Source organism: Siphateles boraxobius, unplaced genomic scaffold, assembly GCF_051911475.1.
Source record: "Siphateles boraxobius isolate OS27281-9 unplaced genomic scaffold, OSU_SipBor_1 3, whole genome shotgun sequence".
Classification (NCBI taxonomy): Eukaryota; Metazoa; Chordata; class Actinopteri; order Cypriniformes; family Leuciscidae; genus Siphateles; species Siphateles boraxobius.
In genome coordinates, this window is record NW_027508919.1 from 16056049 (window position 1) to 16078621 (window position 22573).

General features: G+C 37.0%; 1 protein-coding gene across 2 annotated transcripts; it reads right to left on the minus strand.

The window, feature by feature from the left end:
* Positions 1-1144: 1144 nt before the first annotated feature.
* Positions 1145-21615, minus strand: glrbb (glycine receptor, beta b). 2 transcript variants are annotated; one of them, XR_013210372.1, is made up of 10 exons: positions 21307-21597; positions 17904-18046; positions 17458-17564; positions 14433-14500; positions 11799-12025; positions 8273-8355; positions 7614-7754; positions 6659-7481; positions 4985-5271; positions 1145-1950 (listed from the first exon to the last, which is right to left on the minus strand). XR_013210372.1 is itself a non-coding variant. In XM_077247973.1 (10 exons), the coding sequence occupies exons 1-10, from the start codon at positions 21307-21309 to the stop codon at positions 1654-1656; spliced, it is 1509 nt and encodes a 502-aa protein (XP_077104088.1). In that variant the 5' UTR covers positions 21310-21615; the 3' UTR covers positions 1145-1653. The 2 variants fall into 2 exon arrangements, 1 of the variants encoding a protein (XP_077104088.1); XM_077247973.1 differs by having other exon boundaries at positions 7329-7481; positions 21307-21615.
* Between the last annotated feature and the right edge of the window lie 958 nt (positions 21616-22573).

The following is a 22573-nucleotide window of genomic DNA, read 5'->3' on the forward strand; positions in this document are numbered from 1 at the left end:
TGACACATGAACTGCAACTTTGTGTATACCACCACAAAGATAATATGGGGAAATGTGGTCAGATTTAAGATCGGGGGGGGGGGGGGGGGGGGGCATTCTCCATTTACCACGCTTCATTACATTCCAGACAGATTTCATATTCCAACTAGTGCAAAGACACCCGTAGGTCAATCTGCCAGCATATTTCACAGCATAATGCTGGTTTTTGGGTTGGGTGCAGGAACTGGCCAAACCATGACATCCAGAAAGCTGTTTGTCTTCGGTCTCAAGTACTTGCTAGGTAAGTATAACATTAAAAGAGATCAACAGGAACTTCCAAACAGCCCTTAGGCCTATATATATAAAAAAAAAAATAACTGATAGTTTTCGGCTAAATTAACTATGATATTATGATTTATTGCCTCAACACTGTAAAAAAAAGAAAAAAAATCCAACTTCTATTTTGATCAGACATTAATGTTGATTGAACTATCTTGTAATCCTTTATATTTAAATAAAACATTCATGCATATACTTTTTTTTTGAGACACCATTAGCATTATAGGGTTTGTTCAATTGAACATGTTCAAACTGCTAAGAAGTTTTTGGTTAAGAGGACTTCAGAACCAAAGGAGTGTCATTTACAAACATGATCTAACAAAAGTACCTAGGGAAATTGAGGGATTTTTTGAGGGTTTCATTTAGGTACATTCTTGAAAATCCTTATATTATATATATATATATATATATATATATATATATATATATATATATATATGAAGACCTCAGATGCAAAAGCCTCTAAAAGCCACCTCTGTAAAAAATGAGATAATAATATTGAGTGAATGCTCTCCACACATAGTATACGCTCATCAAATACTTTCACTTCAAACTCACTAAATCCCAGCCTCAGCCCATTCAAAAATTCCAGTATTTGGGTAGAAACCTATCATAGGAGCCTGATAAAAATGTTAATATTAAACAAAAACTTTAGATGGACATAGAGGCTTTTGCATCTGAAGTCGTCATATATATATATATATATATATATATATATATATATATATAATGATTTTCAAGAATGTACCTTAATGAAACCCTAATGTATGAAGAATATACCTAAATGAAAAAAAAGAGAGGACTTAGCAGGAAAAAGAGTCATAGGTCAGCTGAACCATTGGGCCATTTATTGATGGATGATTCACAAGCACAGGAGATGTTTGGTTTTTGTATACATTTGCTTGTAATTTCTGGAATGCTTGTAATAGGAACATCATCAAAAGACAGTTCTCATGGCAGTGTTTTTCAGTACAAATGTCTCAGCATCATCTTAACAGCTGATGATCTGTAGGTTAAAAATATTGAATGTTTTAAATATAATATATTAATATCCATATATTCCATTTTCACATGCAAGATAATAATTTCTCTCTTTCCTGTGCATAAATTAAATATAGTCTGAAAATCAAACATGTTTCAAGCAATGCCTTCGCTCTTTTTTATTAGAAAATGTTGCTTTTGTTTAGCAATACTGTTTCTTCCCATAGTTTCGCTCTGCACACCATTGGCATAACTGCTTCATTTGATATCTGAGGTAAAACATTATATGGACCGAGACGATACAAAGGAGAGAAAAAAAGTTAGCTAAACAAAAGCAGGTCGAACTTTACACAATCACAAATACACAGACCAGTAAATAACATTAAAGAATAGGAAGGTGAAAGGGAAGATCGCACGGGCATATAGATCTACACGCTTAGCTGCCGAGGGGATGACCGGTTTAGGAGGTGGCGGCTTCTTGTTGTTTTTGGCTTGCGATTTACCCAAAGCAGCGCCGACATCGATGGGTTTGCCATAGCAGTCAAAGTTTGAGAGTTCAAAGTCCCGTGGCAGAGAGCCTACGATGCTGAAGTCATTGGAGCGCAAATCTGACTTGGAGGTGCATACCTTTTTGCACCTTGTCTCTGTCACCTGAGAGAGATAAAGAGGGAGAGAGTGAAAAAAAGATGAATAAAGAGACATGTCAGATCCCAGCAACATCTGGAATGATTTTTCCTTAAACAGTATAAGGATAGTTCACCCTAAAACGAAATTCTTTCCCTTTTCCATTCATTTCCCTCAAGTTGTTCCAAACCTGTATGACTTACTTTCTTCAATGAAAACCAAATGCGTTATCTAGAAGAATGTCCAAGCTGTTCTCTTCTATACAATGAAAACAGATGGTAACCAACAAGGCTGTTGGCCATCAACACGACTTCCCACCCAAACAGTTTGTTAGAAGATTCAGTCTCTCTAAATCCCTCCTTTTCCACAAGCATACTCTGCTCTGATTGGTCAGATGGCCCAGTCTGTTGTAATTGGTCTACCACGTACAGTGCATGTCGGAAATGAAACGGCCGTTACCATAACTGAATTTCAGCTCTGGAGGCTTCCTCAGTGCTTGTATACACACAGTGATACGAACAGGTATGATGGCGTTGGTTTTTCAGTATTAATTCTAGCACGAGTCCTGCTCCTTTTGAAGTGCATGTAAAGTGGATTTGCAGAGCTAAAAACATAGTCTTTTTTAAATTCACAAACAGCTATATTTTACACTGCATGATAGAGGCACTTTGAACATGTATATTAAAATGATTACAAAATATTTAATATACAAATTAAACTGGAGTTGATTGAAAGAGTAACTGATTTACATTAGTGTTTTACAAAGTGTGAACTAGGGTTATATATGAAAGAAAGAAAGAAAGAAAGAAAGAAAGAAAGAAAGAAAGAAAGAAAGAAAGAAAGGAAGAAAATCATACTGGTTCGGAACGACGAGTGTTATTAATAACAGGACATTTTTGATTGAACTATCCCTTTAATTTCACACTTAGGTATTTTAATTTGTATAATTAGGAAATGAACAAATGATAGCTGGCAGGCAGATTATTTATGCATTATGATACTCATTCAGGCATCAGACATGGACAACTCAAACGAAATCTGATTAAATGTTTCCCACAGAATTGTGTCCCTCATGTAGAGGCACATACACTCTCTATCTCTTTCTTGTAGCATTTTCCTTTCTCTTGACACTTTGAGGTGCTGGGAGAGGGAGTTTGAGGACAGGCAATTATTTTGGGCTCCGCTAAAGCCCTAACAGGGAAGAGGCAGTGTAGCATGGCCCTCCCACGCAGGAACAACAGGAGAAGAAAAGAAGTAGAAACACCTACCTTGCATCAAAATAGAACAGGACAAGACAAGCATTACGAGCTGATGTGACATTGCACTGTCCGATTCTCTCTCTCTCTCTCTGACTAACAGAGCAGAGGGATGTCTGGAGTGATGTCTGATGGTCTAATGCCAACTTGTCTGTTGTATTAGTTCTGGATGTGTGGAAAGGGGCAGAAGCCATGCCGTGCTGGACCGCACTACTTCCCACTGGGCACACAACACTTAAATCCTCAAACAGCTTGATATATTTTCTAGTGCAGAGATTTAGGAAACTGTCTGTCAAATACAGTATTGGAGCTTTCATTTCCTTCTAATAAATGTTGTCTGCTCAAAAGCTTTCAGCATGTCTGAACAGCCATTACATGGCTGGAGAATCAGTGGCAGAAAACAAGCCTTGGGATGCTTCTAAACAGCTCTAATTCAGAGCAATGAATGAGGTTTTCTTGGAGGTCAGTAACTTTCAGGGGTTGTGCAAAGAGCATGTGGGTTAATTTCGGGTCAGATGTTCTTCTGCTGTCAAGAGTCTGGGAGTAAATGTGTGACAGTGGTTGCAAACACACTGCATCCTTAAGCCTCCCTCTGGGGCCAATTTAAAGCTTATAATAGACTTCAGCAGACCACATTATTCAGCCTATTTCTCCTGTCTGTCAGGCAACCCTTGCCTTCAAGCTCCTCGTCCAATTGTTGCTATAAAGCTGTCTGTTTTCTGAAGAACATGAAGTACTGTGATTATCCCACCTACACTTTTGCATGCAGACCTGACATTAGCAGTGCATGATTTTAGATTATATAACTACAGGGACAGCAATGCAACTGACCACAATAAAAACAGAATTTAAACAATGATCTCTTTGTACAGGCAAAATTATCCATTTAAATATAATGTGTGTCCCCATGTGCTTCTTAATGTGTGTCTCTATTGTATGCTGTCATGGAATAAAACATGAATACAGATGTGTCACGTTTGTATTTCAGAATCAAAAATATAGTAAATAAAACAAATAATAATTAATTAATTAACATAATATTATATTTACAACAAATGATTATAATTCATATATTTAATTGTATATTAATGTTAAAATATTTACACTACTCTTCAAAAGTTCTAGGTCAGTAAGATGTTTTAATGTATCTTATGTTCACCAAGACTGCATTTATTTGATTTAAAAAAAAAAACAGTAAAAAGAATTATTACAATTTTAAATAACTGTTTTCTGTTTGAATATATTTTAAAATGTATTTTATTTCTAAGATGGCAAAAAAGAATTTTCAGCATCATTACTCCTTCAATCTTCAGTTTCACATGATCCTTCAGAAATCATTTTAATATTCTGATTTGGTGCTCAATAATCATTTCTTAACATTATTAAAGTTGAAAACGGTTGTGCTGCCTAATATTTTTTGTGGAAACTCTAATGCTGGATTCTTTTATGAACAGAAAGTTCAAAAGAACAGCATTTATTTGAAATAGTCAGATTATACTTTGACTTTTGTCACATAGACGTGCTGAATATATATATTAACTTTTGAAAAGTATTATAAGAAATATATAATTACATATTACCATGCTATAAATTCAAAAGAAGGTAACACCTAATACTGCGAGACCACCAGGATACGGTATTATGGTATTAGATGGTAAAACAATGGTACTTTAAGATTATGGTCGATGTTCAAAGAAGTGATATTGCCGTGTCCAAAAACTATAGTTATCGTCATAGTATTTTCACTACCAGTGGTGCTTTTCATGATCATTCTGGTTAAATAGAGTCAGCAGGTTGTTTCTGACCTGTAGCGTACTGACGTGTAAAGGGGTGCTTCCCATGCCATTGATGGTGTTCTTGGCAGGGGTCTTTCCCTCTGCTTTCTCTTTGCTGGCAATCTTTGCTCTCTCCGCCTCCAGCCGTTTAGGGCTGTTAAGCATCACCTGAACCACAGCATATTCGACCAGAGAGGCAAAGCCAAAGAGCAGGCAGGCAATCAGCCATATGTCAATCGCTTTTACATAGGAGACTTTGGGCAGTTCAGAGGCCAGAGACGTGCACTCAGAAGAGAGCGAGAGCACTGACAGTATCCCTGCAGACAAAGAGAGGGGTCATTAGATCAAATGAGCTGAGAAGAGATGAGCTTACACATTGATCTGAAGTTGTTCACACTAGAGCAGGCTGTACAACATACGAATGCATCTGTGTGGGCAATGAAAATGCCATCCATGTATTCTAAGTTCTTTGCAACTGATGATCATCTCCTTCTCTGTTTATACATTACAGTTTAAAATCTGGTGTCGGATGCTTTAATGTTTTTGAAATAAGTCTCTTAAGCTCACCAAGGCTGCATTATTTGATCAAAAATACAGTAAAAACAGTTATGTTGTGAAAACTTCTGAGTTGCTTAATATTTTTTGAGGAAACCATAATGCATTTTGGAAACCATGGTGCATTTTCTTTAACGAATAGATATTTAAACATTTATTTGAAACATTAAACGTCTTTAGTGTCCCTTTTGATCAACTTAATGCATCTTTGCCGGAAATAGGATATATTACTGACCCCAAAATTGTGAATGGTATACCTATACCAATACAATGCTGTTTAGAGAATGTCATCTATTTTATTAAAGATGCATATATTTATTTTCAAAATATTTAATTTTATGAGCAGGCTCACATGGAATCACACAGAAGCACATCCCTGCCCCTTATGTGTTTGTTTACTACACATTTGAATTTTATTTAATAATAATTTATAAATATTTCAATATTACAGCTTATTCTCATATTTTATTAAAATTTAAATATTAACTCTTTCCCTGGCTTTTTTTTCTCACAAAAATGTAGCCCACAGAATATTTTGTTGTAATAAAATTATCAAAAGAAATAACAGATTAACTTTTGCTTTTAAACAAAACAAAACAGATATTATAGCTTCATGCATTCTTTTATAATCAACACTTGAATGTTGATAAGTTTCATAAAAAAAAGCAATGTTTTAAACACAAAAAATCTATTTTTTGTTAAAGGCTTTGTCCAGATCGGATTCAGAACGATGATCAAAACAGACGGATCAGATCAAGTCGATCAACACCCCCAAAGCTTCACAGTCATTACCTCTTCCTGGGTTGACATTTCATTCAACGTTAGGCAGTTTTGATTTATATGCTATTGAATGTTTGATGTTTTCTTCTATCGCTGGTTCTGCTTTTTCTTCGCTTGTTTATGGATCTGGAGATTATGTTCTCTTTTAGAAGATACATGATACCGCCTCCTAACGTATAACAGTGAAAACATAGATTGCTGGAAAATTCTGTCAATGGCGGGGAAAGAGTTAAATATTTAAATTCATTCAGCAGGTTTCCCCACAAAATCTGCAAAAAAAAAATATCTGTAGAATCCATCCAGGTCTGTGTATTATCAAAATGACACACATACAAACCAAACACTCACAAACACCATTAAATGACTGACCTGAAATAGTATGGGTATGAGACCATGGACAGTGGTTTTTTGAGATGACACACTTGATGTAATCACGTTATACTGTGACAAGGACAACAATGTGGACAGAATGGTGTTACTGGCATCACCAATGGAATCGCATAAAAATCCAATTGTAACCAAATCACGGCAGAGGATTTGCAGACATTTAGTAATGTCGAACCATGAAACAGAACTAGCACAAGGAATAAGTATGTTCCAGGAAAACAATACATGCATTTATCAGCAATATCAGGCTCTAATTGGAAAACACAAGAAATTGTCACATTTCACGGCATCTCGCGTAATCTTCATTGCATCTTGGATAATCGTCTCTCACTGATGCGGTTCCAATAGCGAAATAACGCCTGGGGGCTGCAGCTGAGGCGGATGGAAATATCCTGGACATGCATTACATTTCCTTGGAGATGCCTTTAGGTAAGCAATTGATGAAAAGAAGCTATAGTGCTGCAGGGGATAAAAAAAACTATCACCCTAAACCTCCTGATGCGAAATCAGAGGCATTGAAAAGATTCATTGGTGGATGTTATATTGGTGAAACCGTGAAATGAAAAATGTAAAGGATGGGGGTACAGGACTCCACAGAGACATGAGATGAGGTGCTGATGCTTGTGGCAGGACTGATGATTGGAAAAAGTACCCAGAGGCACACGGGCAGCACTGGCGTCAGGGTTGATCCAAAAGGAGAGCCAGGAGAGGACGACGATGAGCAGGGTGGGAGCGTACACACCCATCATGTAGAAGCCCACCTGCCTCCTCAGAGTAAAAATCACCTCCACACACGTGTAGTAGCCTATCATTCAACGGTTCAAAAGGTTACTTTAAATGGACAAATGGGTACATTTATCGTGGAATCACATCTAATGGCTACCTCTTCAACTTGTGCACACATTTAGTGCCATTCATAAAAAGTGAAAACTTTTACCTGTCCCTGCGTAGAACTTGGTGCAGTTGCCATATTCAATGTCCTCTTGTTTAATATCGAACTGAGGCAGAGCAATCTCTTCCATCTGTACGGGGTCACCAGACTGCCACATGAACTGCAGGTCATCTGTGGTGTAGCCGACTGCGCACACGCACACACACACACATTAAAATAACAAATAACAATAATACCTGTTATTCTAGCTTTATACGTCAGAGATTTAAATGTATGTTCTATGACTTTTGAGTCCATGAGATTACTAGATAAGGATTTTTTTTAACAATATTTAAACACACTTTCACACTTTAAAAATATGAAATATTATTAATTAAATATATAATTAAATGTTTAAAGAAATATAAGCTAGTCAGTTGTTCCTTGTACTGTTTAACAACACCTAAATAAAATATTTTCATGTTTTTTTTGTACGAAATAAAATCCAATATACACTATGGATACTTTACATTTTCCATGTCGTCTTAAGATATTACTAATTTTCTTGACCTTTTTAGGTCTTCTAAAAACTTCTATTGCTTCATATTTCCAAGTTTTTCATGACTGTAGGAACTAGGATATATATATATATATATATATATATATTTTTTTTTTTTTTTTTTTTTTATATATACTACTAAATGATATTATTCATATTCACATACAGCTCTCAAGCTGCATTTTGCATCGCTGGGTGTCCATGGGGAAGAGGGTCAAGTCCAGCGGACAAGAGAGGGTAACAGACAACCTAAAAAAGAGAGACAATAATTTTTTAAAAATGAATCATACAGCAGCTTGGTCAGTTTGAATCAGGGTAGTAATTTGGAATGAGGCATTTTCTTTTTTGACCAACTGTATATGGACACCTAAACATCATACACATTTGAGCTTGTTAAACGTTTGATTGCAAAACCATAATGAGAAGTAATGTAAAATAATAATGAATGAAATAGAAAATAACAGATTCCACTAACTGCATTTAAAGTTTCATGCTGAAACGTTCACTTATGAATATATTCAGCAACCTTGCAAAGACTATTTTAGACTATTATCACCAGATTGCATTACTTGAAAGTCAATCAAAATGTAACCGATTACATAGATGCCACAGACATAAAATGTCTTTCCCAACAGTAGAATAAATTCTTCATGCAGTTCCCTTTTTTGTGCACAGCATGCACACCAAGGCATGTTTATTTAAAACACCATTAACACATAAAAGCTTTTTGGTTTTCTCTCATAATCCGACAACCACAGTCTCAGATGCAGCAAAGAGCTACTTTTTACACCAGCAAGGCCACACAGCACTTGAGTGCACAGCAAGCAACTGAAGCACTGTGCCAAGTTATTTTTGTAAAGGCCTGGGAGAGGTTAGAGAGAATCATTGCTTCCCTGTAAGATCTGTTTGTTTAAGATGTATCTTTACGGTGTGTTATACAAATTATCTGAGAGGAAGAGAGATAGAGAGAGGCAAGGGTTAAGATGTAAGATGGGGTCAGATGGGAAAAGACAGGGGGACAAACAAAGATACAAAATAAAGATTCCCCTTGAAAATAAACACAGCATCCATTATATTATCCTGCTCCAAATGATATTTAGTTGCAGGAAAATGAAATGTCTATGTATAAAGTAACAAAAAGCAGTTTCAGGGATGGGGACATATACTGTATCCAATGTCCAATACTGAACAGTCTGACTAAAGCATATAACATATGACAGTATTCTAACATAAAGAAATATATATATATATATATATATATATATATATATATATATATATATATATATATATATATATATATATATATATATATATATATATATAGTTAAGTATATGGCATATAATTAATAATTATTTGATATTTACTTGTTTCATACAATTTGGTGTTTATATATATATAAACACCAAATTGTCTGAAACATATAGTTTTGTTGTTGTTACATGTTTCTTTTTCATATGTATAGTGCTATTCTGACATTGACATTTCTGAAATTATTTTCAAGATGACCTAAAATAAATAAATATTTGCACTAATGACCAGTCAGAATGTTCCAAAATAAAAATATCAAATAATTTTTCTCCAATGTACTGGACGTTTGGAATGGAGAGGTTATGGGATAAAAGTGATAAGGAGGGCTATAAGGTGTTTCAGTTTCATTGAGAAAAACAGATAAGATATGAAGTAAAGTATATGTAGGGAGGAAGTTGAAGGTCGATGGACGAGTAAAGGCAGAATTTGTTTCAGGGAGGTATAATATGAAATAAACAATCTTGTTTCTTTTTGAAAGACTCTCATTAAGACAGTAATCCCTTGCCACACACATACCCAGAGAAAGAGCAAGGCATCCTGGGCCAATGCCAAAAGTGAGAAAGGGCTCACGGAAGACCACCCAGCTCATGATGTGATACGGGTGGCATGCTAAAACACTATGGAAATACATCGCCTCAGACATAATAGAACAAAATGTGATGCTCTTTAAAAAAACTTCCCATCCAGACTTAAATGGATCTCTGCCAGTGTTAAGATTTTATCTTTACCATATCCAATGCACGGCTGGCAAGGTGACCACAGAAACAACTCACATTTCTTTAAAGCATTACAGCCTTGTTTACCTTTATAAATAACTGTTTGTTTCTATCCGTGCTGATAAACCTTACTATGTTTAAAAAATATTATTTCCACAGCACAGGGTTTGTAAAACACAGCACTCTGTGGACAGATCTACAGCAGGTGTAGTCACTGACTGCTACACTGAGAGCTTCATTCACTCAGCAGGACCTGTAGATAAAGCCCTGGACAGATAATGACAAGAGGTGTCCACCACTACTAAAGGACTGAACTTTCACATGGGATCAAATAGCAGGAGCTGTAATTTAGGTGTCAGTGGTGAGGTGAAACTCTAGGGTCAACAGATGTATCGAATCTCCAATTCTAAGATCACTTTAAGTCCCCTGAGCTTTATTTAAAGCATTAAGAAGAGCTCAGAGGAGGGTTCAGTCACTATGTTACCTGTCATTCAAACATGCCCTCGTGAAAAACAAATATACCAAATTGCATTTGAAATACATTATTTTATGCTAAGTGTACTAATTATAAGTATAATATAAATACCCTGCAATTGTACTTTTGGAATACTAAAATTACATATTTAAAAAGTCTGCTAAATTGGAACAACTAATTTTGTACTTAATGTACTTCAGTTATCTGGAAGTAGTGCTGAGGTCCTACTAAAAATATATTTAAAGGGTTAGTTCACCCAAAAATGAAAATTAAGTCATTATTTACTCACCCCCATGCTGTACCAACCCCGTAAGACCTTCGTTCATCTTCGGAACACAAATGAAGATATTTTTGATTAAATCTGAGAGGTGGATCACTGCTACATAGGCTGCCAGAGGGAATGAAACTTGACAGCCCAGAAAGTCATTAAAGAACATGTTTAAATATTCCATGTGCCTACAGTGGCTCAACTATAAGTTTATCAAGCGACGAGAATACTTTTTTCCCGAAAAAAACCCCATAAATAACGACTTTATTCGACTATTCCTTTTCTTCCTTGTGGGCCTGAGACGAGAGTTCAAGAGATTTCCACGACGCATGCGCGAGAACTGAGAAGAGGACGTTCTTCTTCTAATACTTCTTGTTCAGTTCTCGCGCATGCGTCGTGGAAATCTCTTGAACTCTCGTCTCAGGCCCACAAGGAAGAAAAGGAGGAATCATAGGAATAAATTACAAAATGTATTAAAATATATTCAAATAGAAAGTGTAAAAATATTTCACGAAAATTTCTATTTTTACTGTATTTTTTTTTTTTTACCAAATAAAGCCTTGATGAGCATTAGAGACTTCTTTCAAAAAGATCTTACCAACCTCACATTTTTGCAACATCATTTCTCACAGTGTGACATTGTATCTTATTTTAAACTTTATATATATATTATTTCTCAGAAAAAGGCTTCCATTAAGTTATGAACCTGGCTGACGCATTCAGTTTAACACCTTCCGATTAAACTGCATGGTAATTTGTTCCACTTTAAAAGGCCTTGACATCTGAAAAAATCTTGTTTGCTTTGTTTAGATAGCTATGGTAAATAATGTGAGTAGGTGTTACCGGCATTTAGACCTCATTTGTCACCATCCACAAAGACAGAGGTTGGGTGCTTAGCAGGAAGAGAGCATTAAACTTCACCTCATGCTGATGAGTACGTCTCCGTTTCTGAAGATAAAGAGCAGGATGTTCTCCTGAGTAACGTCATGAAAGTTAGCACTCTTTTCGTTGGCAAAGAAAAGATCGGGTTTCCAAAGGCATTTGAACATCGTCGGGTCAACGGTGAGCGAGTCCGACTTGTAGTCCTGAGGAAGCCGGAGTCTGGGGTCATTCCAGCGCTGTCTCAAGAAGATGTTGACACGATAGTCCTATAAAAAATACAGGCCGAAGGTTTTCATAAATCTTTTGAACTGAATTAAACCTGAAAAATCAACTATGTTGTTTCACCGAAAACTTCTGGGTGGGTGGGTTGTTGCGAGCTAGTTAGTAGGGCTGACACCTGTCTTTGTGTTACGTGACAGGAACTGTGAGAAGCCTTGACTTGGACACAAAAACAGCACATTAGTTCTTAGAGTGACAGAGAAGCCCAGGTGTCTTAGGAAACGCCATGGCAACCAGCATTTCTCACGACCTCTGAGTGATGTTTTAAAAAACGCTTGTCTCTGAAGTATCTAGGCTCCAATAATGGCTGGTATTGAAGTCGCGCAGCTGCGCCGCTCAGAGCTGCTCCTATTTACATTTCCAACTATCGCAAACATCAGAGGCATGCAACGGGTGCTTCAATAAGGGCTCGCGCTGTATGTGAGCACCTACACTGGGGAAAACACTGGGTTCGTTAAGTCAGATTGGTCCCAGCTTCCCTGCCGGCTTGCGTGAGCAAAAAGCTTTGAAGTGGCATTTTTTAGTGGAGCTTGTTTTGCTAGCGCTGATACTGTGAAGACAGATGACATGCCAAATAAAATGGCCACAATCCAGCTGCACTACTGAGTCAAGTGAATTTGGTCCCTAAGTGATTTTGCGTGTATGATTCACATCTTGGTATGTCCTGTTTTTCGTTCCGTGCTCTGACCAGGAACCTCCAGGATGTATTACACACACCATGGATGGCATTGTGTCATATTTACAAGTGTTGTTTTGTTGGACTTGTCCAAATATTAATAAAGTGCTATAGTACATAAGCTGTGGTAGGCAAAGTGGCCTGCTTCTTACTAGTCGGGTCTCTGGAGAGGTTATGAATAGCCTTTTTGTATTTATGTCTTATGCCACCTGTGCATATTAAGGTTAACCACAGTAAAATGATGCAACAACAAAGTGGGACTTACTTTTCAATGCCTGGTGTCACGCAGCGCTCCTGTAGAACTGACTGCAAACTATATTCAACCTATGACACCATGCAGTGCTGGGCAGAAAACACAGCCCTCTGATGTCTTTCCAGGGGAAATATTTTCAGTAGAGGTGATCTGAGACACTGGCATGATGGGTTGTTTATGGGTGTCACTGCTCATAAGGAGCCAGGCGTAAGATTGTGGGGTCTGGAGCTGATTTTTTACTGTGGGAGGAGTGTTAAGTAAACACTGTAAACCCAAAATAAAGCACACAGTCATGGATCCAGTCATCTGTCTTGTAGGAGTTTCCCCTGACAATCTGACATTTTGGAAACTACACTTTTTTAATATATTTCTTTGTTGTACAAAATGTTTGAGACTTATCTGTGTTCTTTTGATCTAATTATTGATTTCAACACCAATGACATTTAAAAAATCAGAAAACGAAAACAGCTCAATATGGACAAAAGTTCTGTTTAGAACACTTCAAAAGGTTGTCTGCATCCGAAATTGCATACTACGTAGTAGGCGAAAAACAGTATCGTAAGAAAAAATGTATGTCTGAATTTACAGTACTCATAAAAGAGCATATGCATAACGTATGACCTACTATTTCCGGCGAGATTCTGAAGTGTGCATCCGATGGACACTTTACTATGGCATAAGACCCCGGGAGAGCATTTATGAATGGCAGTGAAGTGACCAAGCTCCATTTCAAGGACACAACGCAACTGACACTGGTAGATCATGTAATAAGGCCAACATGGCAAATGTAGTATGTCCAGATTACAGTCATACTATAGAGCATACTTTTTTAGCAGTCGTGAACTAATTTATTTTTCAAAAATAAGTACCTATTCAAGAGGGAATGCGATTTCGGACAAATCCATTTTCTAATCAAAAAATTGAGAATAAGTTTTAAGATAATAAGAAGTTTTTAACTTCTTTTGATGAACATATCAATATTCCAGGCACAATTCTGTTGTAAAGTAACTTTACAAAGAAATTAACTGATAGGAAAGAACTTGCCCTGAGTGACCCTGATTTTGTCATTACATTCCAGTGCAAATATTTCTGTTTTAAAATGGCAACTGTTGAGGAAAATTTGATAATAAATATATACACTATTCAAGATTTTAAAAAGAAAGAAATTAATACCTTTATTTAGCAAGGATAAATTAAATTGATCAAAAGTGATAGTATAGAATTTCATTTCTATTTTAGAAATGCTGTTATTTTGAACTTTCTATTCATCAAAGAATCCTGCTAAATTTTTAAATGTGTCACAGTTAACAAAAATATTAAGCAACATATTAAGCAACATTACTGTTTTCAACATTGATAATAATAATAAATGTTTCTTGAGCAGCAAGCAGCATATTAGACTGATTTCTGAAGGATCATGTGACATATTGAGTTTTGGACGTGTGGATGTGTATGAAACTGATACCATAGTGGTCTCTTGGATGGACCCAAAGCTGTTGATGAAAATGTTCACACGATCCTCAACAGGAATACCTAAAAACAAAACAAAAAAACAAGCAAAGTGGACATCTCAGCACATCAAACACATCTATCAAACAAGACGCCCCAAAAGTCATTCTAACATTTTTAGCAGTGCACTTTCTCACAGACTATTATGGGTAACATTAAGCTTATACCATGAAACATATGTTTGCACTTTATATGTATAAACTAAATGGAAAGCATGGCATTATAGGAAAATGCTCCAACTGCTATTCCTATTCCCAAGATGATTATGTTGACTTTAATGACTGCCAGGAGCTTTCATCTTGCTCCGATATGAAGAGCAGCTGGCTGGCCATAGAGACTAATAACACTGAATCATACAGTGAGCTCTTAACACTCAGACCACATCAAGGCCCACGTTTACATTGAATGCCAGAGAGCAGGAGGCTACAGAGCTTCTCACTCTTTACAACTTGCTTCATTATATCTGGAACGGCTGCCAACAGTAGCATAACCTAGAATTAAGTATCTGCCACAATGTATATACAACAATAAAACATGATTTGTTAATAATTGTACATAAATGTAGGCTATTTATTTACAGAAGAGCATGCAAAAAGTGCAAAACTAACAAGTGAACAAGAAAAGGACAAATAAAAGTAAACAGTGCCAACAGAAGAACATATTTACAGAAGCAAATAAAAAACATTTTAATGTTGTCTTGACAAAGCCTTATATATGAGACAGTATATTGTTAAAGAGTCATGAAACCCTAAAACACATTTTTGAGATGTTAAGAGATATGTACAGGTTGCACATCAATGAAAACAACAATAGCACTCATTGGGCCCTATTTTAACGATCTGAAACGCAAGTGTCAAAGCGCAAAGCGCAAGTAACTTTGTGGGCGGGTCCCGGTGCTGTTGCTATTTTCCCGGCGGGATAAATACCTCTTGAGCCTGGCGCAAATCTAAAAGGGGTTGGTCTGAAGTAGCTTCATTATTCATAGGTGTGGTTTGGGCGTTGGGGAAATAAACCAATAAGAGCTTTATATCACATTCCCTTTAAGAGCATGATGAACGAGGTGCGCTTGTTCCATGGCGCAATACTATTATAACGGCGCATTTACCAGGCGCGCTTCAGAATCGGTTCACAGCCGAGGAGATCGATATTCTTGTCAGGGCCGTAAAAGAAAGAGAAGTGACATTGGGGAATGGACAAACCCACCCAAATTAGCTTCGGTTAAACATGCATATAATAATTTGGGTAAATGTGTAAGCTTTATGCCCATTTTCCCCATCGTCATGGACACAACAATAATGATTTCACTCGTGTTTTAATATTTTTCCTTATAATAATGTATCATTTGCAAAAAGTTAAATGCATCTGTGTAGATGAGAGAATCATCTAGAGTGTATGCGCGTTGCTCACACTCTGTATTATGGCCAAGCATGCGCGCTTAAAATAGCATTTGAATCTACGCGCAACGCGCCATTGACTTTAGACTAGGTTTTTTCTGGTCAGTGGCGCAATTGTTTTATAGAACAGCAAAATAGCATGAGAGAAAGTTTGCGCCGGAACACGCCAACGCTTTGCGCTGAACCGCCCCGGGGAGCGCAAGTGTATTTCTTAGTTAAACGACGTGTGTCTGTGGAGGGAAAAGTCCGCTTTGCGCGGGTGCAAAATAGGAATGATACATGCGTCAGTGTACTAAGTCATTTGCGCCGGGTGCAAGATAGGGCCCATTATGTTTATTATTAAGGAAAAGGGTGTTGTTGTTTTTTTAATTTTCTGAGCTATTTGATTCTTCCGATTTAAAAAGCAAAGTTGAACTATAATGCCACAAAAAGTGAGGTATTTGCATTAATTGAAAATGGTGATTAGCTGCCATGGCTACAGAGTACATTTTTACGTCATCAGTTTATCTGTACTATTCAGAAGAATAGATTCACTGCGCTGTATTACGCATGAGATCACATTACATCCCAAGGGTACACTATAGGATTGAGATATGGTGAGTGTGGTGGCCATTTGAGAATAGTGAACTCATTGTCATGTTCAAGGAACCATTTTGAAATTATTTGAGATTTGTGACATGGTATGTTGTCCTGTTGGAAGTAGCCATCAGATGAGGCATACCCTGTGGTCATAAAGGGATGGACATGGTCAGCAACAATACTCAGCTGTGGTGTTTAAACTAAGGGGCCGAAAGTGTGCCAGGACAATATCGCACACACCATTACACCACCAGCAGCAGCCTGAACCATTGATGCAAGGCAGGATGGATCCACGCTTTCATGTTGTTTATGCCATTCTGACCCTACTATCTGAATGGCGCAGCAGAAATCGAGACTCATCAGACCAGGCAACATTGTTACAATCTTCTATTGAGCAATATTGGTGAGCCTGCAGGGTTGTATTGTGTGAATTGTATTCTCAGTTTCCTGTTCTTAGCTGACAGGAGTGGCACCGGTGTGTCTTCTGCTGCTGTAGCACATCTGCTTCAAGTTCAACATGTTGTGTGTTCAGAAATGCTCTTCTCCAAATCTTGGTTGTAACGAGTGGCTATTTGAGTTATTGTTGCCTTTCTATCCGATCGAACCAGTCTGCCCATTCTTCTCTGACCTCTGGCATCAGCAAGGCATGTCTGTCTGGCCTGTCTGGCACTAACAGCCATGCCACATTCAAAGTCACTTTCTTCCCAATTCAGATGCCTCAATTTGAACTTCAGCAGATCGTCTTTACCATGTCTACATGCCTAAATGCATTGAGTTGCTGCCATGTGATTGACTGATTAGATATTTGTGTTAACAAGCAGTTGAACAGGAGTACCTAAAGTGGCAAGTGAGTGTATATGTAAGGAATAATATACATCCAGCCGGTTGTTATCGCAGAATAAACAATGACAGAGGGATCAAAACTTTTACAAAGAAAAAAAGTTCCTAGCAAGCACTGACCTCAGTTGCTATATATATATCATGGCACTCTAAGTGTAGCCTACTGACCTTTGAAGTTGGGTCGTATTCTTGGGTCATAGGTGACCAGAAGTCTATTAAGGATGTTGCTGGTGGAGTTAGCTGGAACCCGTGCCAGATCCTCTGATGACAGCTGCCTGAAGGGACCAGAAACAAGGAGTGTTAGGGTGCAATCTTTAACAACAAAACCATATCAAATCATGCTCATGTTTAAAAATGCAGTCATCTGTTTATTAAAAAAGTCGTTTCATTTTTGTGAAGGACGGCATAATAAAAGTCACTATGCATAGTTACATAAAACCATTGTGACTCAGATGACTTGAGAGTAGTGAATTACTTTATTTGCCAGAGTGTGAAGTATACACACAACATTAGAGCAAATTAACTGTTTCTATTGTTCCCTGTTGAATAGTCATAAAGTCAACATAATATATTGCACCATGTTGCCACAAAATGTTGAATGAAAATACACTTACGAAGGACAGTAAACCTGTTTTCCTTTCTTCTTTCCCTTCTTAGCAGATTTTTCTTTAGTGAATCCTCCTTCCATCCAGACACAGATGATAAGCAACAAGAAAATCACCTTTAGAGCCTTCATGTTACACCAACTCAACTTAGCCTGGAAGAGAAACGTACATTAAGAGCAAATAATGCAGTAGCTAAATCACAAGTACATCCGGTATATTACATACATTATACTGATATTTTTTTAAACTGCATATCATTGTCAGTAGGCATTGTCAAGAACAACGCATTTGCATATTATGTCACTATTTTACAGTTAGAAAAAATATTGTGATATTATTGTCTTTGTTCAAAGACATTTTAAAAGCAGAGCACTATTATCCCCAGGCTTTCAATGGATAACAACGTCCTCTCTCTGAGGACACACAGGCTGTCTTAGAGACTGATGGCCTGTTGGCTCAGGAAATGTGGTTCTGTTGCATCCGTGACCGCTTTAAAAATGGTTATGTGACATGGACAGTGGGTGGTCTGACAATGTGTTTCTACAGTAAAGCACATTGTTTCCACAAATTATATAGGACAATTAATTTATTTATTATCAAAACTAATAATTTTGCCCCATGTAAACAGTGCTTAACATACTTGGTATCTTTGCATGTATATCAAAAGAAAATGACCAAGATTGCTGAATTTAAGTTGTATTTAAAATAACCGAATTTAAAATGCGAAGACACATGCATGCCTATTGCCTAGTAGTTTGAAATATGCCAAACACTGATCTATTCGACAATGTACACATGTTCAGTCCTCCTGTAAAACACAGCCATCGATGAGTGTCCAAAATGTAGAGGAGAGGAAGCAACTGGAAAAATCAGCATGAGGAATTCCCCTCTGAGGAACACTGCCAGAAAACTCCCCTGTCTAGACTCTTCCACCCTCCACCTCTGGAGGCCTGATTCTACGCCAGTGCATTGATCATCCTCTTAAATGAAACAGGCCAGTGTTCACGCACACTCCTCCAATCTCTCACTCATTCCATCACTATTATTATCACCAGATGCTTGTGTTTCTCTTTCACATCTCTCCAGATCTCTCAATCTCTTTCTCGCTCCCATTCCCTTTCTTTTCACTGATTCAGCGGTCATGGCAATTTGAGCTTAATGTTCCTTCTTGGAAAAACATAGACAAACACTGCAGGTTTACATATGAAGAATAGAAATTCAAGTAGTGGATTATAATGTTTAACTATGGAAGATAACTTAAGGGAAGGAGAGACATGGTTTTGCTTTATTTCCACAATAGACTAAATCTAAGTAAACTTGACCCTTCATTTGAAACGCCCCTATTTTGGCTGTGTGCCCTTAGTAAGTCTGAATGCTTCATTCACAGCTTAAAGGGGTCTTATTATGCCCTTTTACGGTGTCTTGATTTTGTTTTTGGGGTGTACTACAATAAGTTTTCATGCTAGATTGTTAAAAAACGCATTATTTTTCACATATTTTGCATTATTACAGCTCCTCTATATCTTCAGTCTGGTTGAACGCATTGTTTTCGATGAAGCCCCTCCTTCTAAAATACGAAATCTGCTGTGATTGTTTAGCTGGCCCAGTGTGTTGTGAATGGCAACGCTTAGCGCGTGATTGGGAAATTTGCTGAACGGATTTTAAGCACAGATTTGCAAGCACGGATTTCAAAGGACATTTCAGAGTGGAATTTTTTTGCTATTTTTCTTATAGATATAATATTATCCACCTATGGTATATGCAAATATGAAAACTATGGTAATACAAACAGTAATCGATCACAAAATCATGGATCATTTTCCTAAGGGCCGGTGAACAGTCTTACAAAAGCTACAGTAAACACTACATCAATACTGTAATGTTAGTTAGCAGACGAGTGGAGGCAAAGCTTTGCCCTTCGTTTACATCATAGCTTAGCAACTACATAGAACTTATAATTGGAACTGTTAATAGAAAACACCGTCGGAAAGGAACTGTCGGGAAAACACCTGACAAAATGGGAACAGCTACGTCTTTCAGGAGAAGTTTTTATGCATATAGCCTGCATTGTACTCTCTGGAAGCTGTTCTCCGCAAAATGTGCCGCGCACAGACAAACAATGAGGTAATAATATTCAAGAACAGTGTTAAAAATAGTCACCCTTAAATAATTGCCAGTCTTAGGACAAACTTTTTTCCGAAGTGGTAAAAACAGCAACAACACTCCACATCTTCTCTAGCACATCTCAACCAGGCCTCGCCAACTTTTCTGTATATTCCAATTATTTAAATGAGGAACATTGTGACTTCATAAGATCCGGAAAAAGTGTGTTGTAGTCCAAAACGAGCTGTTCGTTGTAGTTCTTGAAGAGAGGATTCTGTTAAATGAAATATCTCCCTTTGGAGTGGACTTTGAGGTTTGTAACTTTGTAACCTCTTGTTTATGCTCAAAGTGCAACATTGCACACAATCTAAAGTTAAAAAAACAACTCACTCTCTTCCACTTGTTCACATGTGAAGCTCATTTTTTATTTCATGATCTCTGACAAATAACAAAGATCTTATAAAGGTCTATAAATTATGTATCAGAGGTAGCTGAGGTGGAAAATGCATTCAATTATGTTCAGTATATTCATTTAGGCCTGCTGTACTTATATGCAACAACAAAAAATCAGAACAAGTATAAACTGCTAATCATATTTTTGAAGGTTCCATATAGTACAAAGATAAATATTTATAAAAATACAAATGTGTTTGTGGTACGGTCAATTTATTAATGAAACCGAATAAAATATAAATATAAATGTATTTTTTAACAATATTTATAATATAATAGTAAATACAAATTGAATATATTAGTAAAAAAATAAAAACAAAAATAATACCACAATTATGTGGCTATTAAATAAATACAATTACAAATATATATAAATTGTCCACTTAAAAAAACCACACAAATTCATTATACGTTACGGTTATCATTTTTCAGTATTACAATAAAATTAGAATTGGGCCCATATTACATAATTTTAGCCAGACAGATGATACCTATATTGGAAATCTCACCACAATTCTCACATTGTGCTTATATTTTATGTTCATGCAAATGCGTAAAGGTACATCAACGACCTGTGGATGCTTTGAGCAGTTGAATAAGTTGCATTCAGGCGTGATAGAAAATAAAGCAGGTTACGAGCGGCATATGGGGAAGAGGGAAAACATAGCAACAGCATCCTCCATGACGACGAGGGGGTTGGGATGATGATGATGATGATGATGATGATGATGATGGGGGAAATAGTACAACACAGAATGACAGCAAATACGCGCGTCGCACCTCCTCCCCATTCATAATACACATTGAAAACGCCCGATCGCGCTTTCTTTAAAATACTACGTCTGGTTTCACTCACCATTTCAAAATAATAACGGTTGTTGTTCCACAGATTCGATTCGGTAGAGCTGACAGTGCAATCGATCAAAGAGCCTTCAAAACAAGTCGCCGTCTAAATCGCATCCTGATAGCCGTTCCCTTAATCAGCACGAATCTTCGTTCATTACGACGGCGTTTCACGTCTGTTTTTTCTTATCTTGTTTAAGTTTAATAACCTGAGCAGAATATATATTCCCGCTGTCCTAATGCATTGGTAAAGGGTTGCCAAGATGGAGACTTGTGTGTGCACATGTCATGCAACATGCGCAGTAGCACGCCGTGCAAGGACAGAATTAATCACACAGCATCACTGGAATGCAAGGCCATCACACTTGCTCTGCCATTTCAGCACAAGTAGCCCATATAACCCCGAAAATGATTATCACATGCAGTATTCTTTATTGGGTCTTTAGAGTACTTGAAATGGTACCTCTGTAATGGGGAAAAAAAGAGAAAAGAACAGAATGCATGCAAAAATGAATTGAACACAAGGATGTTTGTAAAAAGGAATAAATGTAAAATGCAAAAAAGAAAAATGCAAAGATGAATGCAAGGCCAAATGCAATAAAGGCCTTGCAAGAAAAAAACAATGCAACAAATAAAGGAAAAAAGAAAAATAAGAACTTTTGTGTATATGTAAATAATTTAAAGATTAATGTAAGCTATACATGTTCCTAGATGAACGAATGATGCCCTTTAATAATAATAATAATAATACATTTTATTTATAACGCACTTTACATCAATTCAATGACCTCAAAGTGCTACAAATACAAAATAGAATAAAAACAGAAACATTTTTAGGCTTAAACCAGAGTACTAAAGTAACAAGCAAAGTGTGCCAGCCAACAGTGTGGATGTCTGTATTTTTAAGCTCATCGAGACATACAGAGGTTGAATACCCTGGGTGGAATACCATCAGGTACAGTTCCAAACTGAGGCCAAATACACTCTCATTCTCTCGAAGTCAAACACTTTTACTTCCTCGAAAAGACAACACAAACATTAAGATGTGAACCATGCAGATACTCTCCAAGGGTCTTGGGTGAAGGGTGTTTGGATTAAATGAATATGAAAACATAGACATTCACAAATTTCCACAGGGCACTCTGCCGTTTAGCAGAGGTCCAAAGACCTCAGGCATTGTTCATGTGAATTATACGCAATACGATACCTCCTTCATCAGCTTTGTCAGGACAATGGACTCCTTAATCTATGTTGTTTTTTTGTAGTGGAGTAGAACGTAT